This window comes from Podarcis bocagei, assembly GCF_964188305.1.
Source record: "Podarcis bocagei genome assembly, chromosome: 16".
Lineage (NCBI taxonomy): Eukaryota > Metazoa > Chordata > Lepidosauria > Squamata > Lacertidae > Podarcis > Podarcis bocagei.
Genome location: NC_138142.1, coordinates 19,068,854 through 19,088,856, shown reverse-complemented (window position 1 = coordinate 19,088,856; position 20,003 = coordinate 19,068,854). Strand labels below are relative to the sequence as shown.

The following is a 20,003-nucleotide window of genomic DNA, read 5'->3' as shown; positions in this document are numbered from 1 at the left end:
CTGGCAGCCCCAGTTTTGATCCCCAGCATATCCAGGTTTGAAGTCCTGGATAGATGCTGCCAGTCTGTGTATACAGTGCTGAGCTAGATGGACTAATGGTCTGAATCAGTAAAGGGGCACAGCTTTGCAGTATAGAGCATCCATCTGCCTTGCATGCATAAAGTCCCGGGTTAAATCCCTGGCATCTCCAAGGAGGGCTGCAAATGTCCTTCACCTGCAACCATGGAGAGCTGCTGCCAGTCAGTGCAGACGCTGCTCACTCTTATCTATCTATCCCTGCAAGATTGGGCTAATGGCCTGTCCTGTCCTGCACTAGATTCTCAGAGGCCAACCAAACATCCCAGTGGGAATCACGCAAGCAGGACTCGAGTGCAAGAGCAGCTCTCTCGGCTTGTGGCTCTCAGCGGTGGGCAACCGGAGGCAACCTTGAGCTGGACAAACTGGCGGTCTGATTCAGCAGTAGGCAGCTTCCTCCGTCCGAAAAGAGCCTTCCTCTGTGGGAGCTGTTTTAGATTTTAAGGACCTAAGTAGAGTTTCCCTGCTGGACCAGGCCAGTGGCCCATCGAGTCCGTGGCCTCCTGCAGCCCCGAGTTCTGTGATTTAATCGCATGTCGCCTCCCGACAGCTTTGCTTTCATCCCGAATCTTCGAATGTTCAGCTGAGTTCTGCTGAGAAATGATGTGCTGTGGACCAAGTGAATCGGGCAGGGGGATTTATCTGGCAGGGAGAAGTTTTCCCTCCTAGCCATGTAACCCACCCGTGCTTAATTTTGTAAGAGGAATGAGAAGGGTTGTTTAGTTGGTTGGTGCTTGGTGCTGATAAAGCCAAGGTTGCCAGTTCGATTGCCAGCTGCATATTCCTGCATTGCTGGGTGTAGGGCTAGAATTCAGTCTTTCCCAAACTTGCGTTTCCAGCTGTTTGTGGACTACAACTCCCATCATCCCTAGCTAGCAGGACCAGTGGTCAGGGCTGATGGGAATTGTAGTCTGAAAACAGCTGGAGAACCAAGTTTGGGAAACATTGGATTAAATGATCCTTAGGGTCCCTTCCCTAATGGGACACGGGTGGCACTGTGGGTTAAACCACAGAGCCTAGAACTTGCCAAACAGAAGGTCCGTGGTTCGAATCCCCACAACGGGATGAGCTCCCGTTGGTAGGTCCCTGCTCCTGCCAACCTAGCAGTTCGAAAACACATCAAAGTGCAAGTAGATAAATAGATACCGCTCTGGCGGGAAGGTAAACGGCGTTTCCGTGCGCTGCTCTGGTTCACATGCTGGCCACATGACCCGGAAGCTGTACGCCGGCTTCCTTGGCCAATAAAGTGAGATGAGCACCGCAACCTCAGAGTCGTCTGCGACTGGACCTAATGGTCAGGGGTCCCTTTATCTTTAGGGTCTCTTCCAAATCTACGATTCTATGTTTCTTTGACAAGCTGGGGATTTGGGGCTTCCTAACTTTGATCTTCCTTCTTGGGACAGGGAAGGACTCTGAGAGTCGCTCACACTGCCTGTGCTGGCGATGCTCCTTCTGTTATTGTTTTAAGTGCGTATAAACTCTGGGAGGAGCTCAGAAGCCTTCTTGGCCAGATTCCCAGCTGGGTGATGCATAAACTCTCCTCTGTTCCCAAGCCGACAAGCACGCCCCTTTCCCTCTCTCTGTCTTGCAGATTCCCGCCGGGATCAGCCCTTCCAGCGATCCGGCTCTGTGCTGGACCGCGCACGGAAGTTCAGCTCGGAGCCCCCCAAGCCGGCGGGATCTGCGGCCACCCCCTGGAAGGCAGAGAGTGCGGGCAAAGGTGCCCGGATCCTGCAGCAGCAGCAGCAGCTCCTGAACCCCCCGCGTGCAGGAGACTTACCTGCCGGGGCACGGGGTAGCAGCAGTGGCACTGCCGGCCGGGCCCTCCAGGATGCCTGCAGGCAGCGGGGTGCAGAGGAGCAGCAGCAGCCGGCCAAGCCCTCCGCCATCCAGGCAAAGACCGGGACAGTGAGGCCTCCCGCCGAGAGTCCGGCTGGCCCTAAAGAGGCGGCCGGCCCCTGGGGGCGGAGCCAGGCCGGCCAATGGCAGGGGAGCAAGTGGGCACCTGCCCGCCCCTCTGCTGAAAACACTCCGGGGAGCTCCTCCGGCTCAAAGGAGCCCCATGTCCCCCCGTTGAGCTCTTCCTCCTCCAGCAGCCCTCTGCCAGCCCGAGCGCGCAACCTCGGCGCTCCCGAGCCCAGCGACGAAATGAAGACCCTCTTCACCATTGAGATAAAGGATGGCCGCAGCCAGCCCCTCAGGAGCCAAATCGTGGGGACCCCAGGGAACCAGCGGGCAGGTGAGTGGCACCGCGGGCTGTGCATTTGCGTTACCGTCTGGCGCCCTCGGAAGTTGGCACGGGGGCAAAAGTGTCTTAGAGGCACTTCTTGCCCGCTCTGTGGAAGTTCCTTAGGGAGAGCACCCAGCAATTTGTTCGCTGTGATTCCTGCGTCGCGGCGGGTCAGACTAGACAACCCATGAGGGTCCCTGCCCCCCACTCTGTGATTCTGCTTCTTCTCGGTTTGGCTCCTTTTGGACTGAATCGTTTATTTACTGTGTTTCTTTCCTGCAAAGAGCTCAAGGCAGCACATGTGGTTCTCCCTCCGTTCTCACAACAGCCCTGTGAGGTAGGTCAGGCTGAGAGATAGTGACTGACCCAGAGTTGCCCAGTGAGTTTCACCTGGTTGAGTGTAGATTCGAACCTCAATCCCTCCCGGGTTCTAGTCGGACACTCTAACTATTCCATGATGGCACAATTGCCACCAGACATCCCATCATTGAAGTGGACCTGGTCTTGTAGGAACCTTCAAGGCAAGCGAGGAGAATTTTGCCGAAAGGAGTGGAATTTCCAGGACAGCAGGCAGGGCAGAGAATGCGTGTTTCGCACCTTGTGGATTTCTCCCCTGATTAAAGTTCTGCCCAGAGAAGCATCTTTCCCTGTCTGTGGCGCTACCTGCTTGTTGAATTTCTCCCTTTTCTGCACGCATTAAAGCTCAGAGCCTTTGCCCACAAAATGCCAGCCGATTTGCCCCCAAAATATGAAATTGCAGGGCAGACTTGGGTGGGTGGGTGTAGTTTGGTCTGGCAAACCTTCTGCAGGGAGAGTCGAAAATCTTCAGAGAAGTTTGGACAAAATGCCATGAGCCTGCATGGAAATGGCAGCCTCTGCTTTGCCGGCAGAGGTTTGTCTCCCGCTGCAGAGTTGCAAGCGCTGCTTTGCACCAGGAATCCCCTTCCAGAGTTACTTCGTGCAGCGCAAGTCAGAATGTTGATCCATCTAGGTCAGTGTTGCCTTCACTGACTGGCAGCAACAGCTCTGCAGGGAATCCTTCCCAGCCCAACCTGGAGAGGCTGAACCGATGACCTTCCGCCGAAGCTTTTTGCATGAAGCTACAACCCTCTATTCTGCAAAATTGCATTTTGTGGCAGGGACTTAAAGCACTCTCCTCTCCCAGGTTGCTCCCAGGTTGCTGCTGCCCCTTTATAAGGGAAAATATCTGTTATCCATAAGGTTTAAAAGGCTAGAGATTTGGGTGACAAGGGCTTCTCTGGCCAGTGGGAATTTGCAGCTGCAGGTTGCATAGGTAATTCAGCAAACTGCCTTACGCTGTTGGCCCATCCAGCTCAGCATTGTTTGCACTGACCGGCAGCAGCTCTCCAGGGGTTTTCAGGCAGGGGACATTCCCAGCCCCGCCTGGAGGGGCTGCCGGAGATTGAACCTGGGACCTTCTGCATGCAAAGCAAGCAGATAATCTGCCGCTGAGTTTACAGCCCTTCTCTTGAGGATAAATTAAGATTTTAGTCCCCAGGGTTTTGGTTTGCTTTTTTTAAAAAAGTGCTGAATTAAATAGGAAGCTGCCTAATATTGAATCAGGGCGCTGGTCTGTCCAGCAGCAACTATTCAGGGTTTCAAGTAGGAATCATTGCCAGCCGCCTCGGGAGATGCTGGCGGGGATTGAACTTGGGAACTTCTGCAATTATTATTATTATTATTTATTTATTTATACATACATACATACATACATAGATAGATACATACATACCCCACCCATCTGGCTGGGTTTCCCCAGCCACTCTGGGCTGCTTCCAACAGAATATTAAACTACAATAACCTATTAAACATTAAAAGCTTCCCTAAACAGGGCTGCCTTCAGGTGTCTTCTAAAAGTCTGGTAGTTGTTGTTCTCTTTGACATCTGATGGGAGGGCGTTCCACAGGGCGGGCGCCACCACCGAGAAGGCCCTTTGCCTGGTTCCCTGTAGCCTCACTTCTCGCAGTGAGGGAACCGCCAGAAGGCCCTTGGCACTGGACCTCAGTGTCCGGGTAGAACGATGGGGGTGGAGACGCTCCTTCAGATATATAGTGGTACCTTGGGTTAAGTACTTAATTCATTCTGGAGGTCCGTTCTTAACCTGAAACTGTTCTTAACCTGAAGCACCACTTTAGCTGATGGGGCCACATGTTGCCGCCGGAGCCCGATTTCTGTTCTTATCCTGAAGCAAAGTTCTTAACCTGAAGCACTCTTTCTGGGTTAGCGGAGTGTGTAACCTGAAGCGTATGTAACACGAGGTACCACTGTACTGGACCGAGGCTGTTTAGGGCCTGCTCTACCACTGAGCCAGAACACTTGCCGTACAGTGGTACCTCAGGTTACATACACTTCAGGTTACATACGCTTCAGATTACAGACTCTGCTAACCCAGAAATATTACCTCAGGTTAAGAACTTTGCTTCAGGGTGAGAACAGAAATCACGCAGCGGCAGCGCAGCGGCAGTGGGAGGCCCCATTAGCTAAAGTGGTGCTTCAGGTTAAGAACAGTTTCAGGTTAAGAACGGACCTCCGGAACGAATTAAGTACGTAACCAGAGGTACCACTGTAATTGCATGATGTTTCCAGTGAGAGAGACAGAGAGGCCGGTGACACTTTGCCATGGGTGCAGCAGCTCCTGTGTGTTTGTGTGTGTGGTCTCAGCACTTGGAAACTTTCCTGTTCCTGGTGGGATAAACTTCTGTCGCTGTGGCCGGAGTGTGTCGGATTGATCTTCTCAGGGATTGGGTGCAAATTCATATTACCCACCCCCCATGAAGCCTTTGAAGTCTTGACTTTTTATTTTGAGCCCTTGGTGGTGCTGTGGTTGGACTTAGGACATGGGAGAACAGGGTTCGAATCCCCCTCTTGGCCATGAAGCTCACCGTCGCAGCTTCTCAGCCTGGCCTACCTCACAGGGTTGCTGAGGGGATTAAATGAGGAGCGGGGAGAAAAGGGCAGGATATAAAAATACACATGTACATACCCTTTTATGCTGCAATTTCATTTTAAAATGTCAAAGTGAGGAACGCAACAGTGATGTGAAAACCATGTCAAGGTTCGAAACACCACATCACAGTGATGTTTCCTTTAATCATCCTAATTTTTTTAATTTATTTTTTATTCAAAATTATAACAAGACATATTATCCAAAAACATATCATCCTTGTCCCCCCCCCCATTTTTCCTCCCTCCCCCCCCCCACCTGACTTCCCTCAGTTCCAGTCTTTGGTTTCTCTACAAATGCTGTTTTCTGCATGTTACAAAGTTGTATAGATCCTCAAACTATTTAGCTGGTTATTATCAATAAAAGGTTTGTGAATGTTTATTCAAAACCTGCCAAGGAGTCCAGTTCGCTTTGTTGCGTCTTCAGATACTTTGTAAAGTAATCATCCTAATTTTTGATTTGACCCAGTTCTCTACGACAACGTCTGCCAACCTGGCGCCCTCCAGATGTTTTGGAAGGCACCTTCCGTCAGCCTTACGGCTTGCTGATAAAAGCTGATGGGAACACCTGGAAAGGCAGCAGATTAGAGAAAGCAACTCTGGGCGCTTGGTGGGTTCGGAGCTTGGAAGTCGATTTGCCATGCGATCCACTCCCTTCCCCATCTAGAACAGGCTCATTCCCGGAGCGTTACGAAGGCTGGCGCACAGTGTCAGAAACTTGGATATATTCCACGATCTCCGCTACATTACCTGACTGCAGCTTCCCGCTTTCTGTTTTCTATTAGGAGAGCGCCAGCCGCTTTTAAAAAAGCATCTGGTTTGTAGCCCACCAAATCTCCAGGGCTTGGGGAGGAGGGCAGGTGGCAATGCGCCAAGTCTACGCTGGCGAAAAAACAGGCCCTCCCCGGCTTGTGTCCTTTGTGGTTCCTTACCTACAAAGGGAACCAAGAACTTAATGTGGACTAGTAACTTGTGCATTTCATGCGGACTGGCAACTTGCGGGCTTAAAAGCTGGCAAAATCCCAAAGCCCCAGTTTGGAGCCCTCCTCTTGCCCCAACCCCTGGCCGCTGGTGCTCACACCTGTGCCTTCTCCCCATGCCACAGAACTCACCCTGGGGTTGAGAAGCACTCCCATTCGAATCACCACCAGCAGCAGCAGCGTCGACAGCTCCAGCCATGGCGGCAGCAGCTCCAGCCTTAATAAGGTGAGTCTTCCCGCTCCCTGCCCTTCTTCTGCTTTCCTTTCCTTTCCTTCCTTCCTTCCTTCCTTCCTTCCTTCCTTCCTTCCTTCCTTCCTTCCTCTGATCATGCCTATTTCTGCAGGTGGGGGAAACTTAAAAAGTCCCCTTGGCCCTCCACAAAGCCGTGGAGCCTCAGGGAGGGCGGAGGGCTGCGTCAGTTCTGCAGCTGTGAGAGGCAGAGCGAAGGGCACAACTTGGGCTTTGCGCAGGAGAGGCAGTGACCGTCTAATGCCCGGCATCCTGTTCTTACAAGGGCCCTCCAGCTGCCTCAGTGGGTTGCCAGCAAGCAGGACCCCAGCACAAGATTTGGGATTCGGAAGCCTTGCTGCCTCCAATGGTGGAACCAGAGCGTAGTCCCTATGGCTATAGTAGCCATGGATAGCCCTCTCCTCCGTGAATTTGCCCAATCTTCTTTTAAAGCTGTCACCAGCTCCTGTGGCAGGGAGTTCCACAGTCTAACTATGCACTGCATTAAGATGGTCTTTTCCCCTCTCCGTCACGAATCTTCAAAATTCATTGGATGTCCCTGAGTTCTAGTGTTACGAGAGAGACCAAACTTTTCTCTATCCACATTCTCTTTGCCAGGCATAATTTTTTTTACACCTCAATCTTACTCGCCTTCCTTCTAAACCAGGGTTTCCCAGTGTTGGGCCTCCAGCCGTTTTGGGACTACAACTCCCATCATCCCTGACCACTGGTCCTGCTAGGTAGGGATGATGGGAGTTGTAGTCCGAAGACAGCTTAAAGACCCTGCTCTAAACTTAAAAAAAACTCCAGGTGATGCAACTTTCCCTTATGGGGGACGTGAACCAATTGGGGGTGCCCTTTTCTGAACCAGCTCTGCAACACCCCCCCCCCCACTCTGCCAGCGCTCCCAGCCATGCCCTGGCTGCCTCTCACAGCCTGGTTGTGGAGCAAGCCGGCAGCTCTCCTGCCCGGGCTAATTAGCCTAATGCCTCGTCCCGCTTGTCCCTGCCGGCCTGTCGCCTCTCGTTAAGGCATTAGGCGACCTGCGGCTCCGGAATCCGGGTGGGCTGCTGCGAGGAGCTGCGCCAACAGGCGACAGGGTTGTGCCAACTCGCTCCGGGTGGGCCTCTGGGTGACCGTCCCCTGCAGGTGAGGGTGTGGGAAGGATCCTGGTCCCGGGACGGGTGTGTGTGTGTGTGTGTGGCAGCCGGCCAGGAGGGTGGAAGTGAAGAGCGAGATTGCAGCTATGAGCAGGAGCTCAGGCAGTTTGTAGGGCATGGGATGCTCTGAGCGGGACAGAACAACAACAGAGGGCCGGGAATCCGATCACTCGCTCTTTTCATCAGCCATGTGCATTATTCAGGAAGCTGTGCAGGAGGCTGGAGCTGGGCTTGGAAATAGTTGCTCAGGTGAGCGGAGCTGGCCTCCTTCTTTCCTCCCTCTCCCCGCATTCCTGTCCTGCAGCCCCCATCTTCAGGTTGGAGCAATATCCCTGCACCTTGGCCAGGCCACCTGAGCAGCGGCAGCTGCGTCAGGACTCTGTGTTGTGTGTGTTCCCCCACTCCTCGCCTCTGCTGCCTTGCAGCGTGTCTGACGACCGGGACAAACAACAAGGTGGTCCAGCAGCGTTGGCAGCCAGGAGTAGGTGGTGGGTTGGGATTTTGTCCCTGCTTCGCAGCCACAGCAGAGGGAGGCCGTGCCAGTCTGTGCTGCTTCAGACCCCAGGTAGGGGATTGAGTGCTTAAATGCTCCCCCATAGCATTTTTTTTTAAAAAATCCATGCACAGGGAAAGCTAGCTCCTCAGGAAGAAAGGTTCCTCTTTTCCATGTACTAGCTTTCTCACTGCAGGGGTCCCCCCATGTAAAACCATTTGACAATATGATTCCTCACCTGTGATTTGTAGTGATGCGTTTCAGTTCAGACACAAGTTGATCGCCTCATTGGTTGTTGGTATGCCTTGTTTCCTGCCTCTGTGATAGGAGAGATGGTCTCCTTTATCCCTGAATGGTTTTTTGCAGTAGTTCTCATACCCACACACCTGTGAACCCAGGGCTGCCCTGCAGCTCCATACATGACCATTATGTGCTCCCCAGGGAAGTTTGCCTGGCGTCTTCATTATACACCTTTAGGTGCCAGGCAAAAACATTCCTTTTTAACCAGGCCTTTGGTTAATCCAATTTACATACAATGCCCGTTTAATATGTGTGTGGTTTTTTGCCGGGGGGGGGGGGGCTGTAGGCTTGTCGTTTTTATTTTTTTATTAGGTATTTTGTGGTTTTATATCTTGATTTTATTCTATGAACCGCCCTGAGACTCCTGGGTATAGGGCGCTATATAAATTCAATTAACAATAACAACAACCCCATTTCGACTGTTTGGGCTGGGATTTTGGCTCTCAGGTGCTAACTTGGGTGTCCTGAGATTCTTCCTCTTTTTCATTCTTTTTTTTAAAAAAAAATATTTTCAGCTTTTCATCATTAACATCCTTCAAACTTAAATTCAGCAGTATTTGTACACTTGCAGGATTCCCTGAACCCCCGAACTTCATTCCTCCCCCTTCTGGTTTTCCACAGATACGTTTTTATTTTATTTTAACCACATCTAATTACATTTATCCAACTTTAGTTAAATCCTTTACCTGTTATAAATTTACAAGCGCTATATCAATCCTTCTAACATTTTCAAATCTTTACATTGTTCTTTAATGTACTCTATAAATTTATACCATTCTTTTTAAAATTTACTATCATCTTCCTAGTCATTTTTGCCATTTTGACACACCGTGGTACCTCGGGTTATGTACTTAATTCGTTCCGGAGGTCCGTTCTTAACCTGAAACTGTTCTTAACCTGAAGCACCACTTTAGCTAATGGGGCCTCCTGCTGCCCCCGCGCCGCCAGAGCCCGATTTCTGTTCTTATCCTGAAGCAAAGTTCTTACCCTGAAGCACTATTTCTGGGTTAGCGGAGTCTGTAACCTGAAGCGTATGTAACCTGAAGCGTATGTAACCCGAGGTGCCACTGTAGTCTGTAATTTTCACTATCTACTCTTCCTTGGTTGGCGTTTCCTTTTCCTTCCATCTTTTTCTTTCAAAGCAAGCTGCCGATCCCTGTTTGCAGCAGTCACACTCTTCCCTCCTTCACCAGCGTGGTGTAGTGGTTAAGAGCGGTAGACTTGTAATCTGGTGAACTGGGTTCGATTCCCCGCTCTTCCACATGCAGCTGCTGGGTGACCTTGGGCCAGTCACACTTCTCTGAAGTCTCTCAGCCCCACTCACCTCACAGAGTGTTTGTTGTGGGGGAGGAAGTGAAAGGAGAATGTTAGCCGCTTTGAGACTCCTTCGGGTAGTGATAAAGCGGGATATCAAATCCAGACTCCTCCTCCTCCTCTTCTTCTTCTTCTTCTTGTTCATCTGCTCTGAATTGCCCAGAGGACGGCCCTTCTAACGGCACCAGCCTCTGCAGCCCCCTGGGGGCACCCTTCCCCTGTCATCACAAGGCAGCCCCTGCCTCTCCCTGCACTGGGTCCAGCCTACCCCCCCACCCACACAGCCCGGCCACCTGGCCCAACTCCATCATCCTGTCTTTGTCTGTCACCGGGAAGCGTCCCTCCGCAGGACAAGAATAGATGCCCCGGCCACACAAAAGACCCCGCTCAGCCCCGCCAGTCACCAGAGAGCCGTGGTCCTGCCATTCAGGGATCCTTTGCACTCTCTCTCCTGGCGCTGCCCCTCTGCGCCATGCCCGGGGTGCCCACCCCCAGCCCTGAGCCGCCCCCGTTCGAGGAGGCTCCCCTGCGGCAGGCCCTGCAGGAGGTCCGCCAGGAGTTGCAGGCATGGCGCCAGGCCGTCGAGCACCGCGTGGAGGTGGCCCTGGGCTCGGTGCGCCCGCTGGCTGCCGCCCTTGCCCAGCTGCGGGAGGAGAATGCCGCCCTGCGGGCCGAGCAGCGGCGGCTCAGCCGGGATGTGGCGCTGCTCACCCTCTACCTGGGCGAGGAGGAGAAGGACCCCAGCACCCTGCTGCTGGAGGCGGAAGATCCCTGCGCCAACTTTGAGGGTACTGAGGAGGCCGGGCGGCCGACGGCCCACCCGCCCACCTTCGCCAGCACCAGGAGGCACTCGGAGGTCCACCTCTCTCGCAGCGGGAGTTTTGTGAGTCGTGGCTCTTATGCCAAACATGGGTAGGGACGGGTTAGGGGCTTTGGCGTGCGGGGAGGTGTGCCCCCTCTTGTGCCCTGCCTGCCCATCTTCCTCCCATCCGACAGCTGTTGTATTTAGCCTTGGGCGACGTAGCAATACATTGCCTGAAACCGGTTGAAAGTTAAAGTCGCGAGATGGATTTCAGAGCAGGCGATGTATCGTGAATCCCCGCTTGCCCCCGGCTGCAGCGGTGTTGCATGCTTCAATGTGGAGAGCCTGGCCAGGCCACCTGATACTCGCCCACTCCTGCCCCCCCCCCCGGAGCCCAAGACAAGGGTGGGGAATGAGGACAAGATCCCAAGCAGAGAAGATTGCATGCTCAAGATGGATTATGCCAAAATGGCAAAAGTGACAGGGAGAATCAGAAACCAGGATGATAAGAAATTTAATAGAGAATGGAAAGAAAAAATATAGATTATCTTAAAGAACACTGTACACAGTTAAAATCTGGGACGTGGGTGGCGCTGTGGGTTAAACCACAGAGCCTAGGACTTGCCGATCAGAAGGTCGGCAGTTCGAAACCCTGTGACGGGGTGAGCTCCCGTTGCTCGGTCCCAGCTCCTGCCCACCTAGCAGTTCGAAAGCACGTCAAAGTGCAAGTAGATAAATAGGTACCACTCCGGCGGGAAGGTAAACGGCATTTCCGTGCGCTGCTCTGGTTCACCAGAAGCAGCTTAGTCATGCTGGCCACATGACCCGGAAGCTATACGCCGGCTCCCTTGGCCAATAAAGCGAGATGAGCGCCGCAACCTCAGAGTTGGTCACGACTAGACCTAATGGTCAGGGGTCCCTTTACCTTTACACAGTTAAAAATGTTAGCAGGACCAATATAACACTTTGTAAGGTAATAATTCTGTGGTTACAAAATGGAAATTTGAATATAAGCTTGGATGATATTATAGGATACAGTATAAAAGGAAGTATGTTGGAAATCACAGGCGAGTGGAGGGAAGTCCAAGGATTCAGAGAAAATTGATTATATTTGAGTGCAAGAGTTATTTGTAAAAACTGGAAATAAAAATGATAGATAGATAGAGTGGGGCTTGCCTGCTTGCCAGCCCTGCCCTCATTTTTTTCTCTGGCTGTGCGAGTGCCAGCGGGCAGCCTCCTCCCTCCCTTTTTCCTTTGCACCGATCACAGAGCCGCCTCTGTACCTTGCATGGTGCTCCGGAGGGTGGTTCCCAGTAGCTGCCGCTTGCATGGCGCCGGTGGGAAGCTATCACTGGGTTAAGCCACAGCTGGCAGCTCCAGGGATCCAGCAGTGCCATGTCATACGGTGCTCTGGCTGATGCACCTGTGGCAGAAGCTGCACACAGTGGCACTGGTCGTCTGCGTGGCCGGCCACTGCCTTCTTCCTCCCCGCCCTGCTGTCAGGGATCAAATCCTAGGACTTTCTGTTAGCGAAGCAGATGCCCTGCCCTTTAGCTAGAGCCCTTCTGCTCCCCCAACTGACTTTTGTGGTGTTTGTAGGAAAAAGCAACGTCCATCATGGTTTCCCAGCCCTAGCATGTTCCCCGCTCCTGCCTCCCCAACACCAGCCACTCCGCTTCATTAAAGAAACAGCAATTTGAAGTAATGTTACATAATAAAGAAGGGTGCCTCTGGGCATGTGCAGAGTGCCAAGCTGACCAGCTGCTGCTGCTGCCTGTGGGGTTAAGGGTGAACGTCAGGCTTCTCCCAGAAGCCAGGGCTACATACACACACACATTTAGAAATAAACATATATGTACTGTATATCGTTTAAGCAACATTCTCCCCTGACACCAGTTGGTGGGTTTGTGGGAGGAAGTTCGGAAGTTCATGGCCACCCTTTCTCGCGGGCAAATGTCACGCCAGCCCTCTCCTGCTTGTTGCGGCGCCAGGCTGGCAAGCACAGCCCTCTTGGATTGGAGCGGGCACGGAGCAGGCTGTTTGCACCCCCCACTCAACCCACCCAGGCTGGATTAGCTGCCTCTCTGTTTGGGATTACAGCCGCCTGCTCGGGCGACAGGTGTGCAGAGCCCAGTGGTTGCGGCTTGGCACTTTACCTGCGCCAGCCAGGCCCTTCCTCCTCCTCCTCCTCTTCATGCCAGCTGGGGTGGGTGATGCGAAACTCCTGCCCAAGCAGCTGCCCAGGGTCGCCTTTCAGTGGCCGAGAGCCGGGGAGGCGTGTGAGTGGCAGCCTCCTCAGCCGCGGCTTGTTAGAAAGGCTCCTTCTCTTTACAAGCAGCTGAGCTTGGGGGCCCCCAGCCAGGAATCTGCAAGCCCCGCTAACAGCTGGGCCCCTCTCCTGTTGTTGATCTCGTGGCGCTGGCGGTTTTGTGCTGGGATTTGCCAGAAGCCTGCGGGACAGCGTGCTGCCGTCAACAAGGACCTGTCAAGTTGTAAATTGGAGCTTTTGTGGACAGAGCGGGGGACTGTGGCGTGCAGGTTGCTTAGCTGTGATTTTGTGGTTAACTAGAAAAGTGATCTTCCGTTCCTTGTTGTTGTTTTTTTTAAATAATATTTATTAAGATTTTAGAAATAAACATAGAATTATACAATACAGTTCACACAAATATCAATTTAAAAAAAATAAAGAGAGGAATAAGACAAAAAGAAAATACACATAGAGAAAAAATTATATAGACAAAAGAGAAAAAAAAACACTGATTGGATATATAAAAAAGAAAGAAAGAAAAAACAAGCATAAAATGTTTAAAATTAATTCCATCCTTCAATCCTCCTTTATCTCATTAGCTTGATTCTTAGACCCCCTCACACCTCCTCTTTTGTATTCCCATTTAAGAAGTCCTTTCAGCAAATCCTTATCCTCTGTCATTTTTCATAACTCTGTGTCATCACCTATTGTAAATATATATTTCTAAGTGTTAACAATCCATACTTGCATGCTCTTAAGAAACTTTTTACCAACACCACTTATTTTCCATCCAACATCATTTTAACTTTCCTTAATTTTACAGTATTTCTGCATGTAATCTTTAAATTTCTTCCAATCTTCTTCCACCGACTCTTCTCCCTGGTCACGGATTCTGCCAGTCATTTCTGCCAATTCCCTTCCATTCCTTGTTTGGAGCACCCGTAACCCCCTACATGCAACAGTGGGTGTGCTTTTCTTGGGATGACAAGCCGGCGGCTGTTCAAATGAACTACAACTCCCATCATCCCACACAGAGACGCATTGGCAGATTCCTCTAGTGGCATAGGAGAGCTGAAAATACAGTCGTACAGTGGTATCTTGGGTTAAGTACTTAATTCGTTCTGGAGGTCCGTTCTTAATCTGAAACTGTTCTTAACCTGAAGCACTACTAATGGGGCCTCCTGCTGCCGCCGTGCCGCTGGAGCACAATTTCTGTTCTCATCCTGAAGCAAAGTTCTTAACCTGAAGCACTATTTCTGGGTTAGCAGAGTCTATAACCTGAAGTGTATGTAACCCAAGGTACCACTGTACCTTGGTTTTTGAACAGCTTATTTCCTGAACGTTTTGGCTCCCGAACGCCACAAACCTGGAAGTGATTGTTCTGGTTTGCGAACTATTTTTGGAAGCCAAACGTCTGGCGGAGCCTCCGATTGGCTGCATCAGCTTCCTGCAGCCAATCGGAAGTCGCACTTTGGAAGTCGAACGGACTTCCGGAACGGATTCCATTCGACCTCCGAGGTATGACTGTAATGCCAACATATTTCACATCTGGTATCCATTGCACCCCTTTGTCTTCAGCTGGTACATGGGTAGATGAATCTAAAAAGACCAGGGCACAAATTTTCACGGCCCTCTAGCAGCTCATTTACCAGAAGACATTTATTTAGCGTTAACACTGGAAGTGTCTGCTCAATCCTGACCAAGCTAAGGTCCTTGATGTATCCTTTACTCTAGGGCAGGCATGGCCAAACTTGGCCCTCCAGCTGTTTTGGGACTACAACTCCCATCATTCCTAGCTAACAGGACCAGTGGTCAGGGATGATGGGAATTGTAGTTCCAAAACAGCTGGAGGGCCAAGTTTGGCCATGCCCGCTCTGGGGGGATTAGTTTGGCATTGGCATGAAAGGTATGGAGGGTGGCACTGCGAAAACAGGCCTTTTCTGTGGTGGCACCCTGCTTGTGGGATGCTCTCCCCAGTGGGGCTTGCCTGGTGCTTTCATTATGTATCTTTAGGCTTCAATGGTTAAACACTCTATGGCCTTCTAAACTGGGGGGAAGCGTAATTGTTTTTGTTTGTTATTACAGCATGTATTTTTGTGCTTCTGTATTGTAAACTGGCCTGTGATTCTCTGCTGAAAGGCAGGGTGGAGACTTAATAAATAATAGCAATGACTATTGCTGCCCCACACCCCCTTGTCTGCTCCATGCAAGTGCCAGTGCCCTTGTGGTGTCTTTTAAACCTGGCGGTCATCCCAAGTGGCATTGTGTGTGGGTCGTGTTGACAGGGAGCTGGCATTGTGCTCCCGAGTCCCTGCGATGAGGTGCCAGCTCCACCTTGATCCCTGATCAGCAAACCGCTTCTGAGTAAGCCCTTCTAATCTCCCCCTAGAAATCCCCTGACACAGTTTATCAGGGAGCTTCGTGTTGGAGCCGGCCCATTAACCAAAGAGCCGCTGTCCCCTCGGTAGATGCAGCCCTGTGTGTATTTGAAAACAAGTGTTTCTTAAGTATGGAACTCACCTCTTGGAGAATCTCGGCTCTCTTTTTAAAGAATAAAATCAAGTTTCTAGTCCTTCTCGTTTGCAAAAGTGTGCTTGGAATTCCAGGAGCCCTAGATGTCACTGAATGAGATTTCCAGCGCTCAGAGGAAAGAGGTTCAAGGGTCCTTCTTGGGTCCATCGTCTTTCAGTGATTGGAAGACATGCACAAATTATGCAAAGGAATGAGCAAAAAAGAGAGAAAAGTTTAGACAAAATAAGGACTGTTGTGCAGATATCCTCAGTTTGCACATGTTAGAATCGATCATTTCTTTGGGCCAAGGGGCAACTCTGGTTGCTTGTCACTCGGTATTTTGTACCCCAGGATCCGACAAGTGTTATAGAACATTAGTGTTTTAAATTTCCTTTTTTTTTTAAGAAGAAAAAGTTTGTAGCTTTCATGTGCGCAGAACGTGTTTATGAAACACCATGTTTAGAGAGTTCGGCTTCTGTACCTTTTAATCATAGGACCACAAGGGTCATCTAGTCCAATTCCCTGCAATGCAGGAACCTTTTGCCCATTGTGAGGCTCGAACCCACAACCTTGCGCTTCAGAGTCTCATGCTCTACTGATAGACTTTGATCATCTCCGATCTGCCACCCTCTCCCTTCCTAATGAACACTAGCTTTGGCTTAGCAGTTGAAAAAGAGTGTGTTGTAGTGGTTAGGGTGTTGGACTAGGACCCGGGAGACCAGGGTTCGAATCCCCACTCAGCCATGAAGCTCAATGGGTGTGTTTAAAATTTAAAATTTGGCTCTGTAATTTGGAATTAATGTGATTTGATTTGATTGGTCTGTTAATAAAAATTATTTTTTTTAAAAAAGGAAGTGAGTGTTCCGGCTTGCGAGCGTTCATTGGAACCCGAACGTCCGACACAACTTCCGCAGCTTCCAATTGGCTGCAGGAGCTTCCTGCGGCCAATCGGAAGCCGTGCCTTGGTTTCCAAACATTTTGGAAGTCGAACGGAATTCCGGAACAGATTCCGTCTGACTTCCGAGGTACGGCTATATTTCGGCTGCATTTGTGTTCCGTGTTTGTACTGACGCTACTTTGCTTCCGGCATTCTCTCTCATCACTTATTTTCCTTCTGCAAACTTTTCTTTTTCTTGCAATTAAAAAAAAAAAATTGCATGGGAAAACATGGGACTGGGGGGGGGGACGACGACTAACTAAGCCACCTTGAACTCCTTGGAGGGAAGAAGGCAAGACTATAAATGGAATGAGTAAAAAAAAGAAAAGAAAAAATAATCAGTGTGGAAGATCCCGTGTATGATCTTCCAAGTTGCTCTTGACCTACATTGGTGTCAGCCTCTTTTTTTGCTTCAGATGGAAGCCGAGGTGCCGGTGCACCGTGAGGCAGCGGACTCAGCATTGTCAAACGGCACCGAGAAAGAGAAGCCACAGACCCAAGAGCTGCACCAGCGAAGCCGCCTGAGCGCCGAAGAGCTGAGCAAGATCGAGGAAGAGCATGTGTTGGATAAGATGGTACGTGTTGGCGACAGCGGTGTGAATTTGGGACTCCGTGGCACACAGCGGGGTGGTAACAGTCATAGCTGATTTTCTGGGTTGGGTATCTTGTGGGAATGTTAAGGAAAGTAGGAGAGGATATATGGATTAAATATTAGCCCTCCTCACTGACGCTAGTGTGCAAGCAGCAGAGCATATTCCCTTGGAGATTGCTGGAAGCAAGTTGATGGATTCGTTAGAATCATTTCAGTTGAGCAATCCTGTCTGGCTTGTTCCTGGCAAGTTTCACCTTTTATTTCCCTCTTAAAAATAATAATAATGCAATTGTCTTGATTGAAAGTAAGAGTAAAGTTTACTTAACATTCAGTCCACAGTACAGTGGTACCTCGGGTTAAGTACTTAATTCGTTCCGGAGGTCCGTTCTTAACCTGAAACTGTTCTTAACCTGAAGCACCACTTTAGCTAATGGGGCCTCCCGCTGCCGCTGCGCCTCCAGAGCACGATTTCTGTTCTCATCCTGAAGCAAAGTTCTTAACCTGAGATACTATTTCTGGGTTAGCGGAGTCTGTAACCTGAAGCATCTGTAACCTGAAGCGTATGTAACCCGAGGTACCACTGTAATATTCTGGAGGCAGGCTTTATCTTGTGGTTACAGTTACATTTGTAGAGAAAAGACGTCTGAGCTAGGCCTCGGACTTTCTCCCTTGTGGCTTCCATCCTCTAAGTATGAGCCATGTGCTGCTGGCTAAGAGCCAACAGAGAGCAAAAAAAGGCAAAAGAGTAAAAGAGGAAGATGGCTGTGTGACTAGCCCCTTTTCAGGGTTTGCCAGGGTCACGCCCATCTACCTGGTCACAGACAGGGGGAGGATGCTCCAGAGCTTGTATGACAGGAAGTTTTCCCTGTCTGGAGCATCATTCCCCTGTGTGTCCACTGTGGGCAACAGGAAATGTTGTATTTGACTGCTTCAGTGATGATACATTTCACATATTTAGGGTCGGGTAAGGGTGTGTGGCGCTGTGGTTTAAACCACTGAGCCTTGGGCTTGCCGATTGGAAGGTTGGCGGTTCGAATCCTTGCGACGGAGTGAGCTCCCATTGCTCCGTCCCAGCTCCTGCCAACCTAGCAGTTCGAAAGCATGTCAAAGTGCAAGTAGATAAATAGGTACTGCTCTGGTGGGAAGGTAAACGGCGTTTCCGTGTGCTGCTCTGGTTCACCAGAAGCGGCTTAGTCATGCTGGCCACATGGCCCGGAAGCTGTACGCCGGCTCCCTCGGCCAATAAAGCGAGATGAGCGCCACAACCCCAGAGTTGTTTGTGACTGGACTTAACGGTCGGGGTCCCTTTCCCTTTAAGTGTGTGTGCATGTATGTCTGTGTGTCTGGAGCAAATGTTTTTCTTCTGTGAACTGCCCTGAGACCTCCGGGTAGTATATAAATAAATTCAATGAACAACAACAACAATTAAATAAATAAATAAATAAATAATGTTTGGGAGAGGGTTTGGATCTGGGGTGGGTCTCCTCCTGCCACAAGCGGGTGTCATTTTGCTTGCTAGGGAGCCTCCGAAAGGGTGTTTATTAAATTTTGTATACCACCCTTCATTTGAAGATTTCAGGGTGGCAGAAAATCAAAGTTGGAAGGGACCCTCAAGTGGCGTAGCGTGGGGGGTGCAGGGGGGGCCGGCCGCACCGGGCGCAACATCTGGGGTTAGGGTTAGGGGGCGCAAATCCACGGGTTAGGGGGCGCAAATCCACGGGTTAGGGGGCGCAAATCCACGGGTTAGGGGGCGCAAATCCACGGGTTAGGGGGCGCAAATTACTTGCCTTGCCCCGGGTGCTGACAACCCACGCTACGCCACTGCTCAAGGGTCATCTAGTCTAGTCCCCTGCAGTGCAGGAACCTCAGCTAAAGCATCCATGACAAATGGCCATCTAACCTTTGCTTAAAAGCCTCCAAGGAAGTAGAGTCTACAACCTCCTGAGGGAGACCGTTCCCCTGTTGAACAGCTCTGAATGTCAGAAAGTCAGTTGGAATCCGCTTTCTTGTAACTTGAAGCCATTGGTTTTGAGTGCTACCCTCCGGAGCAGGAGAAAGCAAGCTTGCTCCCTTCTCCCACGTGACGGCTCTTAAGACAGCTATCGTATCTCCTCTCAGCCTCCTCTTTTCCAGGCTAAACATATTCAGCTCCTTCAAACACTCCTCATAAGACGAGACACTTGATCGTCATGGCTGCCCTCTTCTGCACACGTTCCAAATACAAAATAAAAGCAGAATAAAAACAAGTACAAAACCCATAACCAGCACCACCCCAACGCATTATAAAGGACATAAGAATGTTAATCGGACAAAGGCCTGATTAAAGAGGAACGTTTTTGCCGAAAGGTGTTTAATGAAAGTGACAGGAGGACTATATCAACGCACTAGGGGAGATTAATCATTGGTCACGCTGGCTGTGGCTGATGAGAACCGACATTATTGTTATTTATTGCATTTATATACAGTGGTACCTCAGGTTACATACGCTTCAGGTTACATACGCTTCAGGTTACAGATTCCACTAACCCAGAAATAGTACCTCAGGTTAAGAACTTTGCTTCAGGTTGAGAACAGAAATCGTGCTCGGCGGTGCGGCAGCAGTGGCAGACCCCATTAGCTAAAGTGGTGTCTCAGGTTAAGAACAGTTTCAGGTTAAGAACGGACCTGCTCAGCAGGTGAAGCCGATTCCTGGCCCATGACAGGTGCAGCGAGAATGATCATGGAAACATAATGCAAAACTGATGTTTTACCACTGAGCCAAGGGCTTTACTTCAAAATAAGATAAGTTCCTAGTCCTCGTGGTTCCAAAATAAAGGGATGATCAAATTTGGAAGCTGCCTTATACTGAGTTAGGCCGCTGGTCCTTCTCAACATAAATAATAAAACCAAGGATCTAGAATCTAACTTCTTATTGACAGCACTGACTGGCAGCATTTCTCCAGGTTTTTAAAAATAAAATTAAACTTGAATGTCCTTCGCCTGCATGCTTGCAGGATTACATTTGTGTGAATTAAATTTCTCTGAGCGGCTTTTCCTTGCTGGGAGCAGTTTTCATGCCAGCGTGGTGTAGTGGTTAAGAGCGTTGGACTCGTAATCTGGTGAACCGGGTTCGCTTCCCCGCTCCTCCACATGCAGCTGCTGGGTGACCTTAGGCCAGTCACACTTCTC

The 20,003-nt window shown here is 50.4% G+C and overlaps 1 protein-coding gene across 8 annotated transcripts in view; it reads left to right on the top strand.

Moving 5' to 3' along the window:
* SMTN (smoothelin) overlaps positions 1 to 20,003 on the top strand; it is a 90,201-nt gene that overhangs the window by 41,993 nt on the left and 28,205 nt on the right. For all 8 annotated transcript variants that reach the window (XM_081174772.1, XM_081174775.1, XM_081174774.1 and 5 more), the window contains 3 exons: positions 1,667 to 2,314; positions 6,375 to 6,475; positions 16,660 to 16,818. In XM_081174772.1, the coding sequence (XP_081030898.1) occupies positions 1,667 to 2,314; positions 6,375 to 6,475; positions 16,660 to 16,818 (908 nt within the window). The remainder of the gene's footprint in view (positions 1 to 1,666; positions 2,315 to 6,374; positions 6,476 to 16,659; positions 16,819 to 20,003) is intronic.